The sequence below is a fragment of the Aptenodytes forsteri genome, unplaced genomic scaffold (assembly GCF_000699145.1).
Source record: "Aptenodytes forsteri isolate BGI_AS27 unplaced genomic scaffold, ASM69914v1 Scaffold287, whole genome shotgun sequence".
In the NCBI taxonomy this organism is placed as follows: Eukaryota; Metazoa; Chordata; class Aves; order Sphenisciformes; family Spheniscidae; genus Aptenodytes; species Aptenodytes forsteri.
The window spans coordinates 481,110-496,264 of NW_008794854.1; the positions used below are offsets into that span (position 1 = coordinate 481,110).

Genomic DNA, 15,155 nt, shown 5'->3' on the forward strand with positions numbered 1-15,155 from the left:
AAGCTCGTCTGATTTTGCAGAATCTCTAAATAATTGCTCTGAAACCTAGTCAGTTCGGGACAGGGTTCCAGAGGAAGGTCTCGTGGAGATGGGGCGGTATATACGTACCTGGGACGTGTCCTTCAGATGTTACCGTTTGGTAAGAATTCCCGGTGTGACGATAGAGGGAAAACGTGGGTCTAACCAATGTATCTGTTAGCTACATTGTCTTCAGCATTTGTAGGCTAATTAGTCTCAATTTCAGACAGGGCTTGTATCTGAAGTCTCTAGAGAAAGCCAAGCCTTGGGGAGGCCGTCAGTAATGCTCTTTTCTTTGATTCAGTCTTCGCCTAATGCTAGTGGGAGGAGTCCTCCCGCTGGATCACGTATGGAAACTGAGTTTCAGACTACTTTCAGTTGTTAAAAACATCACGGTGCTTTTACACAGAAAAACGTTGGTAGTAATGTTTATCCAATTTAATTTCTGCTTTGAAACTGGCAAATGTAATTATTCAGTCATGATACTTTCCCAAGAATCCCCAAATCTTTGTTGCAATTTTGTATCATTGTGGCAGTATTTCAGTGACTAATGAACATATCGGTTCTGGTAGCAGGTAAAGTGTTCGGTGCCATCACAGTAAAGACCTCTATGTGGATGAAGTATAGCATATAATAATTTCACTAGAGAAATAGCAGCATGGGTTTCTTGCAAGAAAGAAGCGAGTCCATAATTCCTCTGAAGTATTTAATGTGACGGGTTTATTTGCTTTTCTGTGAAGGGTCATGCTGCTGAGGATGGCTTTGTTTAGCCAGGAGGAAGACTGAAGACTTTTCCTTTTGTGTTTGGTGGTTTTTTTGGTGGTTTGTTTGTTTGGGTTTTTTTTTGTTAACTGGCATAGCAGGTTATCCAGAGGAAATCTGTTAGTCTAAAATAGTTTGCAGAGAGGAACTGATTCTGTTTTTTAGCTCAGAGTGATTGTCAGAAGTTGTGGTGCTTGATACAATGAAAGCAAGTATCAAAATAAGTCAGTTCTCCCTAATCTCTGATATCCCTGTTCACATACTATTTTCCAACATCTTTCCTTATGATATGAAATTTTTAAGCTTACCAGATTTCTTAGAGATAGTGTTGTGATGCTGTCTCCTGAGCTTCCACTCCCCCCTCTTTAAAGACTGTTTCATATCTTACTAAGTTTTTCTCATCCTGTTTTTTAAGATTTGGGAAAGGTTTGAAATCTATAAATTAACTGTAAGGAAACCAGTAGTTATGTTCTTTGTGGTCAAATTCTGTGAAGTTTCAACAGCTGTTCCTAAAAAGAGAACTGTAAATACATTATCATGTAGGTAGGGAGAACTTACTAATCAGGTGTCGGTAGCTCCCCCTCTTCACTGAGATGAACCATAGTAAAACCAAAACTAATTATGGTTTTGAAGTAAGTTAATTGCCCTGTTCGTAGGTAGGGTTGACAAACAGGATAGGCAAGAATAGCTGATATGTGTATGGACAACCGATTAGTTTTGATATTGACTGTGTTACGTTCATTACCTTATTAGTTTATAAAACTAGTAGGGGGTCATTGAATGTAGATAGAATTGGGTATTGCTGTTGAACATTTAGTTCTTCCTAAAATGCATTGCCCAGGGTGTGAGAGTGAAATTAATTCCTTAAAATACTGAAAACTTTAATTCTCTCTGTTGCTTTTCCATGAACAAACAAACTAGTAGGGGCATTGAATGTAGATAGAATTGGGTATTGCTGTTGAACATTTAGTTCTTCCTAAAATGCATTGCCCAGGGTGTGAGAGTGAAATTAATTCCTTAAAATACTGAAAACTTTAATTCTCTCTGTTGCTTTTCCATGGACAAACAAACAAACAAACAAAAACCAGCAGAGGTGGAAACTTGAATGTTAGGGAGAACAACTAGAAAGAAATGTGTTATTTTCCCCAATTTTTCCTCCAGCTATATTTCAACACGTGGTATCTTAGTCTTTGAAAATAGTGCAGAGTAAGAAGGGTCAGGCAGCTTTAAAATGATAAGCTTTGTAGTTGGTGCTCTTGCAGACTTGGAGATAGTCACAGAGTATTTAATCAGCCTTTCTTTTTTAATTCTTTGCATAATACTTTTGATGTTTAGTTATTTTCAGGTGCACTGTTACATTTCATGTCCTAAACCTTTGGCATTAATTTTCCTTTCCAGCATGAATTAAAAACGGTCATCTGTCACAGCTAAAACCCAGAATTGGTAGAGGTGTTTTATGTTGTTTTTCCTTCTACAAGTCTAGCAAATAAGCTGCTGCTTGAAAAACGACCATTATAAATTTACCTGGTTATCTGATTACGAGGACACAAATGGTTGACTGCTGGTTTAATGTAAACAGTGTAGCTTCCTGATGTGCAGCATCTTCCACTGCACTTTGGTGTGTGCCCAGAAAATCAGTTCTGTAGTGATACATCCTGGAACACACCAAACGCTTTGTGAAACTGAAGATTTTAGAAAGATATAGCTGAATTCCCCAAATTTTTTTATTAGTGATGTTTTCTGAATAACAGAAATAGGCAGAGTCAGAATTGAAGTTCACAGTGTAATGAATGAATTTAGAGGAAAATATGTCTTTGAAACAAAACCAAACATCTTTAATGTGCTCAATCTAATACATGTCAGGCAGGAAATTTGGTACAGTCATTGGATTTTCAGTGGTTGTATAGAAAAGTTTAAGACATAAAAGAGCATTGCAGGGAAAGAATGTTACTCTTTAATTGTGAAAAACACAAGAGAGTACAGCGATCAGGTATTGCCTTAAACTGGATATGTTGGGTTTTTTTCCTTGTTAATAAAAGCAAGACTTCGTGACTATAGTCCTTAAAAAAATTACAATTGAAAGAGCAATGTGTCATCGAGACCTGTTGATAACAAATTGAATTTGGAGGAGTTTAATGAAGAGACTATGTCTAAAACGAATTCCCTGATACCATCTCATTTAAATTGGTACCAAGGAGTAGAAAGACACAATGCATATGTATAAAACAGCTTTTTGAAAAAAAGTGAGGGGTGATCCTAGCACATGAAGATTAATGATATTTTTTTTCCTAGTTCCAAGTAAATCAACTGAGATAATAAAGACAACCGTTTTAAGTGTTTTAATAGAATAATTTGCAGAAAGTAGCGCACTATTGGTAAAGGAAAATAAAACCATAGTATAGCAGAATCATCTGGACAAGGCAACAAATACAGAAAAGCTGGCTGGTTATAATTTGGTACATACCAGAAAACCAGAAAGAGATGTGAGCTGGGAGGCGGGATTAAGGTTGGATGAGTATTTCTGGTGTCCGAGAGCTGAATACTTAGTTTTAATTTCGGTCTAATCAGCCTTCTGTTATCTTTGGGATTATTTTACTCATAGACTAACTGAGCTATGGAAGTGGAGGCGCAGGAGCCAGTTGGACCTGCAAGTGGTACAGCCATGTAGCACTACACTATGTAAATTTGATAGCTTGTTTTGCTACTATCTCAGGAATCTTTGCTTGTAGTTAACAATATCATTGACCTTTTCTCAGTTACATCTTCCCTGTGTGTTTTGTGGTTTAATTGTTATGGTTTGTGTTACTGCTTCTGTCTCCTCAGTGTTGTCCCACCTTGCTCCTACTCAGTGATAAAGTGTTGACAATCACTTCAGTATATTATCTTAAAAAAAAAAAAAAAAAAAAGATATGCAGGGTCTGGGATTACTCGGTGCCTTCTGTCACTCTGTCCTGAAATAAGAGAATAATTTCCAATGTTAGTTTTTAGGATGTTTGTGATTGATAGGAGTACAACTTCTGCTTTTTATGTACTAACATCAATTTGTGAAAAACTGTAGACCCTTACAGATCACATTATTATGTTCTTTGGTGGGACTACTTTGCTGAAGCTTGTTTTCTGGGGTTTATTTTTTCTTTTTTTATAGTACTGTCTAGATCAGATGTTTTATCAATGAACCTACTTACTGAGTTTTGATGTTTTAATTTTCTAAATCACCAACTTTTTTGCAACTGTTGTATCTTCACATACAGCATAAAAATAATAAAAACATTAATGGAAGGCGGATTTCTGGCATTGCATGCAAATACACCCAGCCTAAGTGGAGCTAGAAGGAAATGATCAAAAATTGGTACAACTGTTTCAGATTGATTTTTCTGTCCTTCAGAAATTCAAGAGGCCTTTTAAGTTGTCTGCAGTTTTGTCAGCTTTGCTTGACATGGACTGAACTATGCAGATGTACTTGTACTTTTTGTTTTTAAGGGATTAACCTTATGTGTAATGTCTGTGCACTGAACATTAGTCGTGTGTTAATGGTTGCCAAGAAGCATGAGTGTATGTAAGTGTGTTGTAGTCCCAAAGCTTTGCATGTATAATTATATTATTTGAATTGTGCTCAGTCTTAGGATGCAAATGTATTTGCTTTATATCCTTCGGAGTCTCAGTCTTCTCCTGCAAACAGCTGGAGACTGTAAAGATTTGTGTGCACTTTAAATATCTTTTCAGTTTTTGATTGCAATATTTCATTGAATTTCCATTGTATGCTTTTGAAGACAATCTTTGAACAAAGAATGTATTTGCTTTGTAAATAACTGCCTGTGTCTTGATACTGAGTGTTTCAGACAGCTTCATAGTTAAGTTGCACCTTGATCTTGTAATAATGAGCTTTGGATACATGAAAGCTGTCTCTTGCTGCAAAAACAAGTCATGTACCGTGTGTACTGGATTTGTATTTCAGGATGAGGCAGTGATGTGGGAGATCACTTCAGATCTTTCTTTTATTTATTTTTTTAACTTTTTTTTTTTCCTGTAGCCTTCTTCCAGTTGGATTGCTTCCATTAACTGCATTAGGCTAGACCATTAAGCATGTCTGTGTTTAGTCACTTCTAAGTTGTTGTACTGCAATACTATGAGTTCTTGTGACTTTGCTTGTGATTCCTGATCTTCTATCCTTGAATGTCCCCAAAATAGTCTAGTGGGATATAACTGATCATGTATCAAGAACTTGTTGACACTTGAGATTAGTCCTGTCCCAGCAGTAAGGAAAAAGATCAGTTGAGATAGAAAGTATGCCAGCCTTCAAACAAAGCTGGATTTTTCACTGATTAAGTGCACAGATAGAAAGTATGCCAGCCTTCAAAGCTGGATTTTTCACTGATTAAGTGCAAGTCTCAGTGTTTTCGTGTCTTTGGGGCTTAGTGAGTTGCTGATTCAGATATGTCCCAACTGCTTTAGTATGTGTTGAATCATTAAATATTGAACGTGAATATCGTGAGATGGAATCTGAGTCACATCAGTGAATTTTAATATCCCCTTATTTTCCTCATTTTGTTCTTCAAGGATTTGCAGGCTTTCCTGAGGAAAATTGAACGCATCATTAAAGGTGCTGCCCTCTACTTAGCAGATATCATGAGGAAGGTGAGGATCCATCCTTCCCTTCCCTGTTGACTTGAATTCGTTCTGAACTACTAGTGATGTTTGTTCAACCTTTATTGAACTACTGAAACTTCACCAGTATAGAAAACTATTATACAAAACCAAAACCACCTCTTTATTTAGGTTATATGGCTTTGTTGCTGTTCTTATTATTATTATTGTAGCGTGTTCCCATTATTTACCTTTCCTAGGAAATGAGGGAAAATGTGGTTTCTCTTTAATTTGTTTTTATTTTAGAAACACTGTTATGTCCTGAAAACCCTCTTCAGTAAAAAAGGAATCTCTTGAGTTAAGCAACAGGGTTTTTTGGTCATCTAGGATGAATACATACAGTTTAATGCAACAAGCAATGGAACTTTTAAATGAAAAAAGCTTACTACTTTTGTTTTTAAATGCCCAATGATAATTCAACTTATGCCACAGTGTTACTTAATAGTCATCTACTGCCAAGACTCAGATTTCTACTTTAGCTCTTGACGTCATCTATCTTTAAACTCTAATCCTGGGCAATTTCCAAGTGTTTACACTTGTAATCTCACAGGGTTATGTGCCTATATCTGTTATGGTGTGTATATCTGTATCTATTCCACATCTTCCCCCAAACCCGGCAGTGTATAATTCCTATACTACCCAGGATTAAATGGCATGTTTAATTAGGTAGGTGTGCAGAATAGTAAATGCTTTAATTCAGTTCCACCCTGTCAAAATTCTCAGTTTCATTGAGACGTCCTTGTGGGAAAGGCAGGCTGTGCTTTTTTTGCTAAAAGACATGTCTCTTTAGATATGCTGGTAAGCTTCTATGTAATCACTTATTAATCTGTTTAACAATGTGTATTGAGTTAGCTTAAACAACTTCAAATAGTAGGCTTTTATTTACCCCAGAACCTTTGTCTGAAATGGGCTAGGGGCTATTCATGTGATTAGTCCTGCTGGCTGATTTGACGAAGCAGTAGGCTCTGACAGACACTTAAAGGTAATGGAAGGACTGGCAGCAGTATTGGACACACGCATCTTCAGCTGTAAGAGGACGTGCCTGCTAGGAATGTGCTTCTCTTAAGAGCAGATTCCAGTAACTTTTTCCTTCCTTCTGCTAATGATTTTCCATGCTCCAGTATTCATTTTGTCTGAGCGCTTGGGGATGATAGATCATGATTCTGCTGCTAGCAGTCTTAACTTTTGCACTGGGGTGGAGTCATACCCCTGTTTCAGCTTCTTGGATGTTGTCTGTTCTTGCTGAAATGTAGAGCTCCTAATTAACCTTGGGTGTTACACAGGTAAGTAGTACTTGAGAAAATAAAGCAGAGTGCCTCATTTGATGTGCATTTCCCAGTGTCATAAGGATTGTCCGAGTTACTATGTTAATATCCTTTTTACAAGAAAATATTCAACAGACGTTACTGTTCCATGTACTATTTCAGATGAAGACTTTTCAAAATCAGAGAAAGCATTTCCAAAGATATGTTGAAACCTACAGTAATGCTATTTACTCCAACTTGCAACACTCTGCAAAATAATTCTTTTTGCCTTCAGTTAATGGAAGCCGCCTTTGATGAGAAGAAAACAGGGCTCAAGTGTATTTTTCTTGATCTGATGACTATTCAGCTTTGTGTTGGTTAGAATTTCAGGTTGTTTACTTGGGAGACGTATTTTAGTGCTGGTGGAGAAAACAGAAGATGCTTTTGCATTTGGTTAATCATACATCCAGTTAATCACACTTAAGCTATTTCAGATAGTTTTGTGTTGAGAAGAGTAAGGTCGTACATCTTATCTTTTTGCCTTTGGTTGTCTTTTACATAGATACAGCTTCTCTTTGTTTTATCACACGACTTTTTGTCCTCTGCGCTATAGAAATTAGAAATATTCGTGACATAATATAAAAATTTCAAGTGCCTTTTATCTCAGTGGGTAGTTTGTGTATAATCATTGGACTACTTTAAAGGATTGAATGAATATAAAAATTGCTGAAAACTGGCATTTTTTTCTCCTGTCACAAAAACACGCTCGTTTTATCTTCTGCTCAGCTGCAATCTGTGGCAAGAACAATGCAGAAGACTTCACTATGGGCAGCGTAAGTGGGGACAGGATAGCTGTCAGAATATGGTGTGCTTGTGAATGAAATCCACTTAGTACTACTAGTCAGAATAGCACACTCACTCAAAAGCTCGTACTTAGAATACACAGATAAAATGCCTTCTTTAAGACAGATAGTTGTACTTTATGCCCACATTTTTGCCACTGAGAACACCTTAAAAAATTGATATTAATACAATTGAATTTTATGTATTAAGTATCTTTCAAGCATAAAGCATGGTAAATATCAAACAGAAATTAAACATATTGGTTTAAAGCTCAAATGCTTTTAGCCTTACCAGTGATGGAGCCCAATGGAAGCTTATATTCAGGAGTGGATACTTTTAGTAGCTGAAATATGTTTGAAAGTTAATTAGACATTGCTACTAATGCAAACAAATCTTATCTGTGCTGTTACCTGTAGTAACTTACTCTTGCAGATTCGATAGAAGCAAACCTAAACAGAAGTCTCTTCCAAAATTCTTATTAATAACCCTAAAATATATAACATCGCTGAACCTTTTTTTTTTTTTTTTTACTTCAGCAGATCTCTTTTTGTGTTTCTTTTGAGATCAAATTTTGTATCAATATACTCACCAGGAGATATTACAGGCTTGCTGGATTGTAATTCAGGGCATAGTGTCCTATCTTCTGTAGTTTCTGTCTTAGTGTTAATATGTGAAAGTTTTGTGTTTCTTAATACATGAAGCTTATTCTGAAGTGTATCTTAGGATTTGAGTGCAAGCTTGATTAACACCAAGTTGTTTGATGCTGGGTGTTTAGTAGCAAAGCTCTTACGTATTAAAATGGCAAGTAAGTCTCTTCATAGAAATTAAAATATTTTGTGTTTTCTGTGTAGTGTTCAGACCTTCAGGCTTGATGATGTATCATTAAGAGCAGAGAAGAATTTGGGTTATCTGTTTTGAACTTAAACCATAATGAAGTAGTTGTTCATAGTAACTTGAAAGGTAGTCTTTTAAACGTTGACAGGACCAAGAGTTACCATTTTTTGGCATTTATACAGTAGTACAGAACAGTAAGGAAATATAGCGCAGGGCCTTGATCAAAGGACTGGAGGTCACACCAATGGATTTGGTTTCTGGCAGTACTGCTGATTCACTCTCTCCTTTGATAAATTGCTTCAGTTTCCTCTGTCACAGTTTCAGTGCCTATAAAATGGGGCCACTGTCAGTCTATGTAGCTAACAAATGTTTTTCAAGATTTTTAATTCATCTTCAAGAATTTTAACATACCTCGATGAAAGTTAATTCAGTGCATATTGTATATAGTCCTGTTTACTGTATGGTATATGGAGAATTCTGGTTGCTGGAAAAACAGCGTGTTGAGATGTGGATCAAAAGTTATGCTGGATCACTCTGCAGAGTTTGATGTAGTCAATCCAGCAAAATAACCTACATACAAATGAACTGGACTTGCCATCTTTTCATGGAGTGGCTTCAGAAATACGTAAACTCTACCCTGGAAAATCAAGAGTAGTTTTTAAATACGCTTAGAGTGCAAGATAACATGTGTTCTGCATTGGGAACAGATGCTGGCTCCGTTTCAGTTTTAAACTAGGGCATTCCAAATGTCACAGCAAGCTAGCGCTGAGGGACTTGGCCTTGGAAAGAGCCAGCTTGACATAAATGAGTGTTCATTTGACAAACAGGATCTATTACTGGTTTTCTGAATAAGGGTTGTCTTTTAATGTCTCATACTATGGTGGTGCTGCTTTGGATCAAAGTTTAGTTATATTTCTGTAGAGCACCAATGTACTTTAAAGTGAGACCTTCATCATGAAATGATCTGTACTTTTTCAATGGGAGATTCTGCAGTGCAGTTTTAAATATATGAAGGTTTTACATGCTTGAAGCATTAAACTTCACTGCTGTCATCAGTTCTGAAGTAGCATTGTCTAAGTCGCTTACAAAAGCAAGGTTGGCTGCCAAAATGGCATGTAGAAAGCACCTGGCCAGCAATTCCTAAACTGAGGATTGTGACCTAAATGGTGTCATAACTGCTGTGAGTGGGGAATACAAGGGACATTGTGGTATTTTGGTATTGCTTCCTGAAGTGAGATTAGAGCTGTGTGTACATGCCCAAACACCAAAGTTAGGTAATTCTCCAGAGGGTAGTGGCAAGGCATTGTTTGGTTTGACGTTGTGCGCAGTGGAACATTTTGAAGAAATAAGTTACAAGGAAGCAGCTGCCATTTCTCTTCTGCCTGCTTTTCCATATTTAAATTCATATTATGAATGACTCAAGGTGGTGCTTCTTCCATATATAGAATGTGGCCTTGGAAATGGTCCTCTAGTCTCTAGCTTAATATAAACTAAAAAAAAAATTGATCAGTGTACTGAGGGTGGCACTGTACCTTGAGGCTTCAGTAGCGCATAAAGTTTGGTGAAAATAGGTGGATGGATAAAACCTGAAAATCTTGTTGATCATTATATTGAGAGTGGCACTGTACCTTGAGGCTTCGGTTAGTGCATAAAGTCTAGTGAAAATGGGTGGGTGGAGCGTTAGCTTGATCGCCTTCCAAATTTCAGCTACGTAAACACTTCACAGGGAGGTCATCATTGCCATTTGAAATTTAACTGCTTTTTGTTTTGTTCTATTTTATTCTTGTTGATAGTTTCACCTTAGCGGTTTCAAAGCGTTTTATTCTTGATAGTTTCACCTTAGCGGTTTCAAAGCAAACTTAGTGTATGTTCCGCTGTCCAGTGAGATGATCTTGGTGATGACAACTTGATCACTTGATCCCTGTCTTAAACAGGCCGTTTCTGAATATAAGAAATGATACATTGAAGCATCCTCACAGAATTAAATTATTCCTTTTCTGGTGGCACATAGTTAAGGGGGAAAAAGAAACCGTTTCTGGCTCTTACAGAGCCTGTACACAGTATTGGGGGGGGAGAGGGGGAACAAAACTTGACAGAGGTCTTGATGCTGATTTTATAAGAAAAAAGTACTCTATGGGGTTTTGTCAAAAGCCTGGGTCTCCTCCATCATCTTAGCTGAAGGGAGAGCCAGGAGGGCTGCCTTCGTTGGAAGGTGGAGGGAACAGGTAACCATTGGATTAGATGAATGAGAATTAAGGATTACGAAGATTCTTGTCACTTGGCAGAGCAGAGTCCTAGATATGGAGAATTTGACTGTTAGAAAGTCTAGCAATAAGAGTTGTGATGCACCCGAAGAGTAAAAAAAGGAATGTGGCCTACTAATAAGCCAGACAAACAGTATTGCGTTTTTAATTTTTTTAATGTGATAAAAATGGGTGACAAAAATATTCAAGTGACTTAAATATCAGAAAGCTCTAGTATGTACTTACTGCTGAGCTTTTTTATCAAACCAGTGAACTTGTGGAAGTCATTGCTGAAGTACAAGGAACACAGATTCACTGACTTTACTGAGCTTTTAACAACAGCAAACGCAGAGACAGTATTTTCTTCAGATCACTTTATTCGAGTAGTTCTGGTTTTTATTTTAGAAAAAAAAGCATTCAGGATCTGGTGGTTCTAGTTTTGAATGATAAGATAAACTAGAAACAATCCATTCAGTTGTCTTACTCTGTTTAGTTCTTTATCAAATAGGAAGGTTCTTGGAGGCAAAACATTAACTGTTTTCTCCCTTGCCCCCTTTTTACTTTAGGGAATAAGGAAACTGTTTAAGTGTTGTAGTTTTGCTTGTATTTAATTCTTCCCTCAAATCAATATTTAGATAAACAGTGATCACATGATAAATAACTAAGCACATATGTAACAAATCACATATGCTAGCATGTGCAATCCTAACAATTATTTTTTTGGTGTGTGTTTTAAATGGGGGAGTGTAAGTATATGAGATACCATATGTCTGTATCTCAAGTTAAACATTTACTGAAACTTGTATAGCTACTGTGTTCTTATTAAGACCAAAAAATCCTAATCTAACAACAACAACAAGTCAGTTCATATCTAATTTTGTCAACAGACTTCTTTAAGGACATAAAAATTGCAATTGAACGTGTGATTAGAACACATTTACTGTTTCTTTCTTGCCGATTTAAGTGATTTGGATTAAAACCAGACCGTATGGGAAGGAGGAAAATCTGTTGCTCTGCTTGTTTTTAAAAATGAATTCAAGTAATCTCCTTCAGTGTTTCTGTACAGAGGATTCTCAGCAAGTGCCTGCATGTTGATCTGCAGACATCACCTCAGTTCCAGATGTTATATGTATATATAGTGCAATGCCCAAGAGTCATCCACTGCTATCAAACTTTTCTGTTCTGCAAGTGAAAATGCGATGGGACTGGCAAGCACTAGATTTTTTGTGTTGGCCTGTGGAGTATACCTTTCTTAGTGAAGTTATCCTGTTGGGGGTCATGTATTATTGTGCTGTATTTTGCATTACAGTAGCACCCTAGAAGCAAATTGTTAGGTTTCTATTATGCAAAGTGATATATAAGCATACAGCAAGTGATATTTCCCACCTCAGTATTCACATTTACTTACAAGCAAATGTTGTAGAAATCAAATTAACCTGAAAATAGGAATCTTCACTGAAAATACACATTTTGTTCAGTGATTTGAAAAAATAATAGGATTTAACTGAAAAGTACAATAAAGCAACGATTAAGGACCTAACTTCAAAGTCTGTTCCTGTAGGGGAAGAAAATGGATAAGGAACAGCGCTAAAGAAAGACTAGTGAACTAGGTGTATGTATTCTTGAATTGGGAATACATCTATTCTTGCTAGTAGTGTGTGGTGTATAAGATTAAGTTTGTTATTTTAATCTCTCTCTAATGACGGCTATTCCTGGTTAATGGAAATTGTAGCACTTCTGAGATGTCACAATTTCGATGTCTATAAAATGGGGCATAAGAGAGTATGGTTTTTATCTTTTTAAAGCTAGGTTAGGTGTGCTTTAAAAGCAAGCACTTTATAACCATTTCACCCAGTCAATACCTCCTTTTGAAAAAGAAAAAGTATTTTGCCAAGTATGATCTTCCTCTAATGTGGTACTTGAGCTGTGTTATGAGCGATTTTGAATTTTGGAGGTGACTTCTAGCTCCAGAAAAAACTAGGTACCAAAACATACCTTTTCATGGAGGGAAAGCTGTACGAACATTGAATGAGGTGCAGGTGTACCTGCGGGAGTTGGTACTGCTTGAAGGGTTTCCTGGTCTTTGAGGGAGTGTGGCAGGGATGTTCAGTGCCTGCTTCTCAGTCAGATGGTTGTACTGTGGTAGTCTGTGATTGTGAGGGACCAGGTATGGATATCAGGTGTTCTTTTTCAGTGCTGGAGAGTATATAGGACAAATAAAAGGCATTAAGAGGAAACAAGCGGAGGGAGGAGAAATTACTTTTCCAAATTTGTGCTATGGTGCCAGAGGCAACACTGGGATCTGAAATGGTTCTGCCTTGAGCTGAACCAAAACAAGCTCAGAAATGCAGGATTTTCAGATGTGGAGAGGGTTCTGTTGCAGTTCTTTCCTCGAAGGAAGGCAGGAAGGTTAATTTTGAGTGAATTCGATAGGTTTTGTATTTGAAAAGTGCAGCCTAACATAGGCCTACAGTCTAATGCTCTTACCTGGAGTTTTGTTCTGAGAGTTGTACAAACAAAGGACAAAAAAAGATAATGGTCCTTGAGTTTAAGTGCTTTTAGGATTTAAGTAAGAAGATTAGGTTTATCAATATTTGTCTTTTCTGAAAGTGCTTTCTGGGGATTATTAGGTTCATTATAACCTGTTTTCATAAAACGGGGGAACTCTAAATTAAATGAAAGTTGGAGATATTTGTTTAAACATCTACTTCAGGAAGACACCACATTGTTTTCAATATACTTTATTTTTCCCTCTTCATGTGTATAGTACAGTAGTGGTTTTGAGTGCAGTGGTAAGTCAGCTTGTATATAGGGAATAAGGACATAAAGTTCCTGGGCCCTTGCCTTACTCAATATGGATTTATAGATTTCTTCTTTCTCCTTCATCTCCTCCTTTCAGGTCACCTTTCCAAAAGTTTCCTTTGTGTTTTATCCCTTAAGTATATATCAAATGGAATGGTACTGCATTTCAATGTTACTTTTCAAAACGCAGCATCAATAACGAAACTGAAGTTGGGTTTTCTCTAGTTCAAGAGGAGACGTAGAGTTGTAGATAATGCTTGAAAGATCAGCTTCCAGTTCTTTGCTGAAATTATGACACCATGTTTTACTTTCTACTTGAGACCTAAACACATTCTTCTTTACATGCCTATAAAAAAGGTCATACTTCTTGAACTCTGTTATACTTGCTGTCTTTCAGCTAAGTTAACCAAATAACCACAGGGTTATTTTCTGCTTTATAGCTATTAGTTTTAGAGGAAGCATCAGCCTGTGAAATGTTCATTTTGCTGTTTCTGCACTCTTATTAAAGGTGGTGGAAGAGCTAGCAGATGTGATGCTTGTCTTAGCATTTGTAAAATGAGAACCATATGAATTGTTTCAAGTTTTAAATTTATATTCTGGTTCTTTATTGTTTAGGTATTTACCTGTTAGTGCGCATTAGGAGGGTCTTAATTACTTCTTCAGCGTTACTGTTTTTAAAAGAGTATGTAATTAGTATTTTTCTTCACAGGGAGAAGAGAATTTATCCAAAGATTAAAACTTGAAGCAACCTTGAATGTGCATGATGGATGTGTAAGTCACTTGTTACTTATTTGTTTGTTAAAAGATGTTAAATTGTGATTTTGTTGCCATGGTAATAGTTCCTTAGCTTAAAAATGCAAATACCATGTATTAAAGCTGAGCTGGAAAACTCTGCTTGTTGATCCCTACATCTGAATTCTCATACCATGTATGAGCTGGAAAACTCCTGCTTGTTGAGACCTACATCTGAATTCTCTAGGTATTTGTTTCTTTGAAGCAAAACAAAATCCCATTCCTATACCTTAATACTATGTCCCACTGCTGAATGAATTAATCTTCTATGCCAGGAAAACACATGCTTATCTTTTCAGTTAGAACTCATCTTAAACCTTTAAATGGAATCTTTAGTAGTTTTGTACTATGTTGATATATTTTGTTGACATAAAGCTGTGTTAGTGTTTTGAGTGATTTATTCTCCAAGTCTAAAAAGCAAATGATCAAGTGCTACATGCTTATTTAAAGAGACAATAAAAACAAAAATAAGCCTCCCCTGGAAGGCAATAACATAACTTGAAATATTGCTTATTTAAATACTTAATTTTTGAAAGTGGTCCAAATAGTGTAAGTCATATTCTTTTAAGTAAAAGCTTTTACATAAACTAGATACAGGGCAAAGAGATTGCCATATTACCTTTGATGAATAGAGCAGAAATTCATGACTGTTAAAGCATTGTCTTTGTTGTACAAGATACCTGAAAAGTGAAAGGATACTAGATGTGCTATAAAAAGTGAAAATGAAAGTGTAAATTTTGTACTTTAACATGTTTATTTCAAAAGCTGTTCAAATGTAAAGATTTTTTTATCTTAAGTTGCTTACACTTATAGCTTTAAATTAAGGGGTGTTATAATTGTTAACTAACACAGTAGTAGTTTTAAATAAAAAGTGTTAATAAAATCTAGCCTTTTGGCTTGAGATCAGAAGTATGATTTTGACTTGTGTATATTTTTGAGAGACTAGAAAGGCTGGGAAAGGCAAGGATTGGAA

At 36.4% G+C, this 15,155-nt stretch overlaps 1 protein-coding gene across 5 annotated transcripts in view; it reads left to right on the forward strand.

Moving 5' to 3' along the window:
• DCAF6 (DDB1 and CUL4 associated factor 6) overlaps positions 1 to 15,155 on the forward strand; it is a 95,209-nt gene continuing 80,054 nt past the window's right edge. Inside the window, exons 1-2 of one of the 5 annotated variants that reach the window (XM_019470829.1) lie at positions 1 to 139; positions 14,100 to 14,161. In XM_019470829.1, coding sequence (XP_019326374.1) covers positions 127 to 139; positions 14,100 to 14,161 — 75 coding nt within the window. In that variant the 5' untranslated portion in view covers positions 1 to 126. The remainder of the gene's footprint in view (positions 140 to 14,099; positions 14,162 to 15,155) is intronic. The other 4 variants (XM_019470827.1, XM_019470830.1, XM_019470828.1 and 1 more) reach the window with 4 other exon arrangements.